At 44.4% G+C, this 10,047-nt stretch overlaps 1 protein-coding gene across 1 annotated transcript; it reads right to left on the bottom strand.

Moving 5' to 3' along the window:
- Positions 1–43: 43 nt before the first annotated feature.
- On the bottom strand, positions 44–9,277 carry Mtrf1l (mitochondrial translation release factor 1 like). Its single transcript, XM_051206047.1, has 7 exons — positions 8,998–9,277; positions 6,732–6,811; positions 5,128–5,311; positions 4,076–4,239; positions 2,473–2,590; positions 1,355–1,491; positions 44–752 (listed from the first exon to the last, which is right to left on the bottom strand). The coding sequence occupies exons 1-7, from the start codon at positions 9,236–9,238 to the stop codon at positions 552–554; spliced, it is 1,125 nt and encodes a 374-aa protein (XP_051062004.1). The 5' UTR covers positions 9,239–9,277; the 3' UTR covers positions 44–551.
- Positions 9,278–10,047: the final 770 nt, after the last annotated feature.

Raw genomic sequence — 10,047 nt, 5'->3', positions numbered from 1 at the left:
GGTTCCACTTCTCTGGGGTATTGATTTAAGAGCCCGACAAGGCTTATAATCCAGTAAATTTTGCTCACACTTTAACAGGAGGCTTTTTGCTTCCCATGCCCCATGGGCTTGAGGTTCTCTGTCTGGAAGGCCCATGCTACCAGCTGCAAGGAACCCAGGAACCCTTCCACCGTTAAGTAGGCTGTGCCATGCCCTAACACAGGCCTCCCTCTATCTCTAGCGTGTGGAATGGAGCATCCTGTAAGGGTGTGCTTTCGCTCAGAACTTCATGTAGGTCACTCTCTCAGTCCTAGTTAATTCCACTGTCAGATTCTGTTTCTTTACAGTGCATTGACATAGATATTTCTGCTTAGTATTTGAAATTTTTCATCACCTATTAAATATTTTGCATAAAAACAACTGTCTTCCTTTGTGTCTCATTTTTTTTTATAGAGAAGAGTCCAAGAAGCTGTTAACTTCCATTCCTCAAGAGAATACCAGTTAAGTCTTTGCACACAATGGATTTGCTCCAGGATTTTCCTAGTCTATGTAGAAACAGCTTTATGAAGCACTTAGTCTTTTCTGGAAATGATTTCCACTAGAGACTCATAATCCGCATAGTCCTTCAGTGACTGGATCATGTCATCCAGAAGGCAGTCTCCTTGCATGAAGCTCTCAAGGTCATGCAGTGACTTGTTTATTCTGTGGTCTGTGACCCTGTTCTGTGGAAAGTTGTATGTCCTTATTTTCTCTGATCTTCCTTTAGTTCCAACCTAAGGAAACAGATACGAGATGCATTAGGATCCAGGACGCCTACAGCAATGCAAGAACCAAGTCTCTAAGTCCTGATTCCCAGATGGGATGGAGGAATGGTACAGAGAAAAGAGGGTAGACGTTAAAATCAGATACAGCATCCAGACCTGCCCCTGCCCTTCAACTCTCTATGGCTGAAGTCTAAACTTTAATTTCCCATCCGTGAAATACTGATGACATAATGACTGAGTCTGGCAAATGGCTGATATTTAAACAGTAGAAGCAGCATACTAATGTGTACGTGTTATGTGTCTATACCTCTGGGAATTCCTGTCATCCAGGGGTAGTGACAGGGTGATGGGTGGTCACACTAAAGAAGTCGTGGAAGGGTTGTGTGCAGCCTGTTCCCAGTATTCTTGCCTCCACTAGTTAGTTCAAAGGACTAAAGCCGAGCTGGGACTTGGTAAATGCTGACAAATTTAAGAAAAATCCCTTTGCCTATAAAAATAGAATAAAGCTCGACATAGGTACTGCCCTTATAATAAAAACAAGAATAGTAATAACATAAAAACTACAGTACCCATAAGTATTTTGTCTTTGTGTTTCTTTAATTCATTTTTACCTGGATCTTTCTAGCATTGTATCTTTTAGTAGTTTCTTCTTCTAGATGCATGCTGTATAGCCTTGCGCGTAACTTTTTCATAGCCAGCTCTCTGTTCTTCAGCTGAGATCTCTCTTGCTGGCATTCAGAAACAACACCTGAATCATGTTATGAGAATTATAGAAGGTTAAGACAAAAATCTTTATTATCAAAGGCTATTCCTTTTCTTTTATGAGATAAATCAACAATCTAACAGAAGACTATTTTAAATACAGGCCATTTTCACATCCTTGGTTAGCTATCAAAATCTTTACAAACCTTATAAAAATGAACATATACAGCAGTACAAATCCTAGTATTAGAATTAACAGAATATTATTTGTTTCCCTTTTTTTTTTATCTTATCTATTTCTATTCATAGTCCTCACTTATCACCTCAAAGTTTAACCCTTTTCTGAAGTTAAAATGACAAAATCTTACCTGCTCTCCAGTCTCCTTAACTACTGGTTAACAGAACTATGACAATTTGTTCTAGTTAAGGGAAGCCTGAAGCATTAAAGCAGGCGTCCTTGTCACTCACAAGACACCCCAGTACTCTAGTAACAGTTGAAAGCCCGGCTCTACTGGGCAGTGCACAATCTTTTTGCCCAATTACCTAGATTCAAACTGCCTTGTACTTTACAGCCTCAATGGCAAGACGCTCCTGAAACCACATAGATGTATCGTGTTTCTGTGTAGGAAGTCCAATGCTTTTATTGTCTCTGAGGTCCTTGTTAATATCTTACACCTAAGGCTAATAACTAGTGATGTAGAACGTCTTCTGATAAATAATACAAGTGATTATCTCACTGAGGTTTCTTTGGTAATCCTGAAATCGATTAAGTGTATATTTCAAAACCCAATTGGCAGGTGGCATGTAGTAACTACATGGCAACTACATGCTTGCCCTCCCCCTTCCTGACTTTGTCTTTATCCTGCATAACATCAGCTACAGAATCTACAGAATCAAGTGATTAGTTAAGAGCCCATAATAGTTTCCTTTCTTTTGGTAACTGAAGGTCTGCTTCAGGGGGAAACCAGTCAGTGCCCTGGAAACTGATCTTGATTTAGAGTCTCACGTTGATCAGCTCCGCACATACCTGTAGGAAGATGAACAATCCGAACGGCACTGTCTGTGGTATTTACATGCTGGCCCCCAGCTCCGCTTGCTCTCTTAGTATCAATTCTCAGATCCTTAGGATTAATCACCAGTTTAATCTACATAGACAAAGAAAAGTGGGAACTTCAAAACAAAGTTGCATGTGCCAACTGTCTTCAGGTGAGACCTACACAGTGTAAATACATGTTATACATAGAATTCTCATTAAAGACGGTTTAAGAATAGACAGTAGTTAGGATACTATTTTAATTTTTTTCTTTTTTAAATGAATAAGGAACAAACGCAACAGTCCCTAATCCTCAAAAGTTGAGCTTTTTGCCTCACAAATGATATGGGGACAGTTAAAAATGAGAAACTGGGGCTGAAGGGATGGTGAAGACTATATGCTACCCTTGCAGAGGACGAATTTGGGCAACACATCAGGTGACTCCCAGCCTCCTTTAACTTCAGCTCTGGTGGCTCCATGCCCTCCTCTGGCCTCCATATACACCGATCCACACACATAATCACATTAAAAAAAAAAAAAAAACAAACGAACGAAAAGAAGATGATGTAGAATTTTGCTGAATTCAAAGACTTCAGCAGAGGAAACAAAAAAAACAATAGCCATGTTAGTACATGTAACTATTTTAGGGAGAGAGGAGATGTGGTTTTTAAAGTATTGCAAATATAATTTGGAGGCAAAGATCATGAAGCCTGGGGTATACATTCCGTGAACACTGCAATCAAACAGAATGGAGCCGTATCCCAGCAAAACCACCAGAAACACCACGTTTCATCCCAGTAGTACCATCAGAAGCACCATGTTTCAAAAGTCTGTTCCCTGAACAACTAGAGACTGCTCTATGGCATGTCAATCATCCTGCAGTAAGATAACCCCTCTCAGAGTGGCTAGAAGAGCTAGAGAGGACCTAGCCCTCACTCCTGGGTCCCCGATAGTATCAGGGCTCCTGACATTGACTCTGTTGCCTGTCCTCAGCAGTTCTGTTCCCCATCGGGCTTCTCACAGATATTAAACACACGGAATGAAAGCCTTCCAAGTCTAGCATACATGTAAATAGTACTTAAAAAAAAAAAAAAAAAAGAAGAATAGTAGCTAGAAACCCTCACCTCATTCATATAGTCCCTTTTTTAGTGAATTAACTTGTCACTTTCAGCAGAAGAGAAATGAACAAAACAGGTCTTTTTCAAACAGACAGGGAACTTGCTTTGTGAGGTAAGACACGCACTCAGGTCCCTTCTAACCCAGCTGGGTCAGAAAGGAGCAACTGTGCTGAGTGACTAGCCCTTTGCAGATGGCACCTGGAGAGCCTACCCTGCAATGCAAAGTGAGGCAGGCAACCAGTTCAACAGTTAGTATTGCCTGACCCGTGAGGGAGGCTTGCAATACCCTTTACTGATGGAGACAGAATCCAGTGTAACCTGGACAACGTATAAACATTTTCATTTTTACCATCTGTTGCAAAATTACATTTCTTGAATCAAATTTTCAAGAGTAACTCAGAATGTGCAAGAAAAATCCAAATGATAAGGTTACAGTTGCTGGAGAGTGGCCCTGTGCTAGCTCCATAACTATGCTGTACCTCAGTAGGCTGGGGCAGAATTGCCACTGTCATGGTGCTGGTGTGGATTCGGCCTTGCTTCTCTGTCTTCGGCACTCTCTGGACTCTGTGCACGCCTCCTTCAAATTTCATGAGTTTATAGGCTTCCGGACCTCCAATGCTGGCCGACGCATGCCTCAGGCCGCCTTGAAAACACAGGAAGAACTGAATTCTTTTTACCATTCTACCATGCATAAATAATCGACCGTCTCATGTTTTCTCATGAAACAGAGTTAAAAGAGCCAGAAAGTATAGAGTATAAGCACATCACAAAACTTTAGCATGCCTTTGATATTCAATGTTTCAATATATAATCTTTAACTGTTTAAAAGATTTAACCTTATGGCTGAGTATTTTATAACTCTGTACATGTGTGGATGTGTAACACATGTGTGCCAGGTGCATGCGGAGTGAGAAAGCAGCATCAGACCCCTTGGGAATGGATTTATGGGAGCTGAGAACTGAATCAAAGTCCCCTGCAAGAGCAAGGGCTCTTAACCACTGAGCCAGCTTTCCAGCATCTTAATACACAACTTTTGTGTTCCGTTATTAAATTATAGTGCTGATGAGTTCACATCAGTAACAGCTAAAAGACCACCGTTCTGGTTTCTTATTGAGACAGGGTCTCCTGTAGTCCAGGCTAGTCCTGAACAGTGTAATTCTCTTGCCTCAGTCTCTTGGGTGCCAGGATTACAGATGTGAGCCCAGAATCCTAAAACCACTTTTCAAAGCTGCAGGTGATTATCATGGAATGGCTTTCTATCGTATTGTATAGGACATTTCAAGATTATATTTTTATTAGACCACTAGGTAAATAGCGAGCATGTAACTACTTAGTCAACTGCACTAATCGGTTCGTTTTCCTGTATGGCCTGCGTTTCAGTCCCCGCTTCCACATTCCAGCCTGGAGTTCCTGCCCTGACTTCCCTTCACGGCACTGTAAACTGAAGGATGCAACAAACCCTTTCTTCCCTAAGCTGCTCTTGGTCATGGCGTTGTTTATCACAGCAGCAGCAACTAACTAAGAGACTGACCTAGTTCACTTGGGAAATATTCCAGGGTTTCAAAATGCCATCTTCTAAACGCAGCGTACTGCTGGTACATGTCAAACATCTCGGAAGTGAAAAGCATGGCTTCCTGACCACCCACACCCGCAGTCACCTCCAGGATCAGGTCGCTCTCGTCTGTTTCTTCTGAAGGAACCAGAAGTGAAATGATCTGTAAACACAAAGACAGCACCTTCCCGTAACTAAGAACTATTCGACCTAATGCCCGAAGCTACAAAATTAGAGAATTCGGATAGGAAACCTACGTTCCTTTAAACACATCATTTAATACTGCTCTTCAATACCGTGTGCTTATCTTGCTAACTAAAAATGTATAATGCATAACTTCTATTAAGGTACTGATTTTCAGTTACATCTTAAATAGTATAAAATGCGTCTACTTTTGATGGGTTTGTTCTTGCTTCTTAGAATTCTTTCTTTTGTGTTTTGGATGCTCCTGCCTCCATCTCCGCAGTGCTGGTAATACTGGTGTGAACTACCACACCAGATTGTATGTGGTACTGGGGACTGAACTCAGGGCCTCGTGATGCTGGACAAACCCAATAATAACTATACTCCCACCCTCCACACTGGGAATCTTACGTGCATTCTATCAACTCCCTATTCAGGTAGTTGGGATTAAATGCTTGGAGCAGGAATTAAGTTAGAATTCCTGTAGAATTCCTGTAGAATTCCTGTAGAATGCAAAAGGAAATCTCCTCTCTTGAAATACAGGGCTAATATGGAAGGAAAACAGAGGGCCTCATCTTGCATTTGTCAGTTAGGCTTCTTTAACATGGGAAAGAAAACTTGATTTTGGATGTTTAGGACTGGTACTCCATCAATGCGAACATAAAAGCCATGTTCTTGCCCCTAGGAAGTTTAGTTTGCTGTCATTCTATAATCGTTCCTTTCCACTGTCTGTCTACAGTGAAAAAGAGAGAGAGAGAGAAAAAAAAAAAGAAGCAAAAGAAGATTTGTCTTGTCTTTTTGCCTTCCCACTAAGAGCTGGCACATGAATTTATCAGTGAGAGCTGTACAGTATACAATTCCTGTAGCATGAAAAACTTGGAAGATAGGAAGCATATCTTTTTCTGCTTTAAAATTCCCTTTGACACTGGTAATCCCTTCAGGGAGTGTGCATACTAGAGAAACATTACACTGTAGTCCTCCAATAGATAAAAGTGTCACTTGTACCCCAGTAAGACAGACAAGAGCTAAAAAAAAAAAAAAAGTCTATAGAGATGGATATAGCTCAGTGGTTAAGAGCAATGACTACTTTTCCAGACAACCTGGGTTCAGTTCCAGAACCTACATCAGGCAACAGGCAACTTACAGTCTCTGTAACTCCATTTCCAAGGGATGTGAAACCTTTCTCTGGCCTCCAACAGCATCAGGTATGTTTGTGGTGTACAAATACACTTGCAGACAAATATTCACACACACACACACACACACACACACACACACAGAGCAACAAAAGTTCTATCTAAATAGTATCAGGCTATTTTTCTGGACTCTATTATAAACTCATAATGAAATGCATAAAGAATAATGGTATAAATGTTTTATCCTTTGTATACATACCATACCTGGTGCTTCAGCTGAGTTATTTCTTTCTGACACAAAGTTATTTCACTCTCTGCAAGTTTCCTTAAGTCTTCATTCTCATCTAGGAAAAAGAGCAGCAATTATATGTTTTCTTAATTAGTGTGGAATTCACCTCCACAAAAGCCGTAACAATAGACTTGAGTACAAAAAAGTTTCAAGGGGTGGAGAAATGGCTCAGCAATTAAGTTTCACGGATTTAGAGATGGCTCAGCAATTAAGTTTCAGGGGTGGAGAGATGGCTCAGCAATTAAGTTTCAGGGGTGGAGAGATGGCTCAGCAATTAGGAGCTTTTGCTACTCTTGCAGAGAACCTAAGTTCAGTTGCCAGCACCCCACACGTTGGCTCACAACCGTCTCTAATTCCGGTTCCAGGGAATCTGACACCCTCTTTTCACCTTTGTGGGTACCAGGCATACATATGGTACACATGGGCACGGGAACGCAAATGGCTCATACACATAAAGTTAAATTTCACAAGTGTATGGTGGTTTTATTTGGTATGTGTGAGGACTTGCCTGCATGGATGTGTGTGCAGCAAGTGTATGCTGTGGCCACAGAGGCCAGAATGGGGTGCTGGACCATCTATGACTATGACTAGAGTTACAGACAGCTGTAAGCCGCTACACAGGTGCAGAGAACAAAATCTGGGTCTTCTGCAAGGGCAGCAAGTGCTTGTCACACTTATGCTTTCTCTCCAGCCCCAATAAACAGGCTAGGTTTACCAGGTTAGGCTTTACAATACCAAATGGATATACATTTAACTAGTTAGAATGCCCAGAAGAGGTACAAGAGGTTTAGCAGCTAAGTCTAAAGTTAGTGTCGGTGACTGTTTCCTTCAGATAAAATAAGCACCATACCCGAGCATGTGCTGGAGCTTGCCCAGTGTTTACATATAACATTCCTCTCATCTTTATGGTTGATTTATCTTTGAGTTCTCGCTTTTGACTTAAAGATCTACTTTCTCATTCGTCTCTCTGTTCTATGGACGTGTGCAGCTTAGGAAAGGGGATTACATACTCTTTTCTCTCTGAAATACCGTTTAGTATCTACCCTGACCTCTCTGATTGTTCAGGCTCAACAGCTTTCTCCTCTGCCGTAGTTCTCCTAGACCAATATGGACTTCTGTACCAGTATCCGTATAGGCTTATTTTTACTACCCAAGTATTCACTCAATGGCAAAGCTCTATCCCACCCCCCTCAACAAAACTCAACTTCTGTATCCCTAGCTTAAATTAAAAACAGAACTCATTCTGGTGATGATGAACTCACCCCCCATTGTAATTCCACCCTACTATTTTTATGACATAATCACCAAATCTTTCTTAGCATCTTGCAGGCCAGCTCTGTGACTACCTACCACTGTCTCTGCTTTGGATAGTAAGCAACATACTCCCCACTCCCTTATTCTCCACACTAGTCAGCTTCACGGTGAACTTTCCCTACATAAGGCCACTTCTTTGCCTAAAATGTAAGACACTGCCCACGGTGTACAGAAATAATTCTAATCCTTCGTCTTCCTGGTTTCATGTTTCTTTCCCGATGCCATCTCCCATACCTACTCCATGCCTACTTGTCAGGTGGTCAGGTGGTACCTTTATCCAAATCGAGCTCACTGGCCTTCCAGTCACTTCTCCTATTCCACCTAACCAACTCTTCCTTGCCTTTAGAGATCCACTTAAATACTACTTTCTGCTTTTCAGCACTCCTCTTTATACTGAAATTAAAAATCCAAACTTTTTATTCCCATTTTCGTGTGTGTGTGTGTGTGTGTGTGAGAGAGAGAGAGAGAGAGAGAGAGAGAGAGAGAGAGAGTATGCATGTTTGCATATGTGCGCGCACACGTAAATGTGGAGCCCCAGGGTTTATGTCAGGAATCAACCTCAATCCCTCTTCCCATTTTATTCAACATGACAGGGTCTCTGAATCAAGACTGGAGATCCCAAGTGTGGTCTACCGGGCAGACATCTCTGGAGGCTTAGCCTGGAATGCAGCGAAATCTGGAGGGAGACGTGCAATGGGTCAACACTATAAAGTCACCGGGCAGCAGAGGCTGTCGCAGGGACTTCTTCGTCTTTCCCTGAGCATATGAGCTGCCAGGAGGGTACCGTAGGCAACCAAGAACCTCAGTAACTTGAGGACTGACGGGCAGAGCGCCGTGTCAGCGGAGCCCTGCAGAGCCTGCCGGAGGACACCGGGACACCAGTGACGAGATCGGGAACGCAGATAGCTCCCGAAGCGGGTGGCTTACCGTGCAGCAAGGGCTCGGTGTCCCGCAACTCCCGCTCCTTCTCGCTGAGCATCCGGGCGGCCGCCGCCAGCCGACTTCCCCCGGCGGCGTCCGGATCCCCGGCCTCCGAGCCTGCACGGCGCTCCAGGAAGGCCCTTAGGGGCCCTTCGCGGGCGAAGAGCTCCTCGGGCGGCGGCGTAGTGCGGCTGAGGCCGCGGAGGGCCCACAGGCGCCGGGCGCCGCTCAGGAACCCGCTCCGCATCCCGGCCGATCGCCCGCCGCAGCCGAAGCAAGGAAAGGATCTCCAAAGTGCTCGGAGCCAGGTGCTCAAGGCCGGCTCCTAAAAGCTCTGCCGGAAATGTGGCGAGGACTTCCGGCAAAGTGTGGTTTCCAAACGTCAAAAGCTAAGGGGGCGGGGCGATCGGGCGTTTGCCCCGCCTCCAATCCTAGCTCGGAACCCCAGGCCCCGCCTTCAGAGGGTGTGGCCCTGCCGCCTTGGCCCCGCCTCCTGCTCTCACGAAAGCCTGGCCCAGCTCCGCCCATAGGCGGAACTGAGCATCTGTCCCCGCCCTCGGGCGTGGCTCTGAGTCCTTGGACACGCCCCCAAGCCCATACGAAAGCCTTGACTCCGCCTCCGGGCCGAGCTTGGACCCGCCCAGGCCGAGGATGCTTTTTAAAACCTTCCTTCCCGGGATGTGCAAAGCGGTCAAGACCATGCTGGGGAAACCATTGGGCAGAACCAAGCCCCCTGAACGTGGGTATCAGTTAGGAGACCTGGGCTGTCCGGGGCCTCTGACAGTGGAACCAGTATTCAACCCTAGTGCGCGAATGGATTTTGGGAGCCCATCTCCCATGGAGGGATGCTCTCTCAGCCTAGATACACAGGGGAGAGCCCTGGCCCAAAGGATGTGACAGACTCTGATGATCCCCCATGGAAGACCTCACCCTCCCTGGGGAGTGGATGGGGGTGGTGGGATGGGGGGGTTCTGGTGGGGGGCATGGGAGGGTGGGAGGGAGAGGGAACTGGGATTGATATGTAAAATAAGAATGTTTCTAGATTTAAAACAAAAC

The sequence above is a fragment of the Phodopus roborovskii genome, unplaced genomic scaffold (genome assembly GCF_943737965.1).
Source record: "Phodopus roborovskii unplaced genomic scaffold, PHOROB, whole genome shotgun sequence".
NCBI lineage: Eukaryota > Metazoa > Chordata > Mammalia > Rodentia > Cricetidae > Phodopus > Phodopus roborovskii.
Note: the sequence above shows the minus strand (reverse complement) of the source record. Positions and strands in the feature narration are given on the sequence as shown.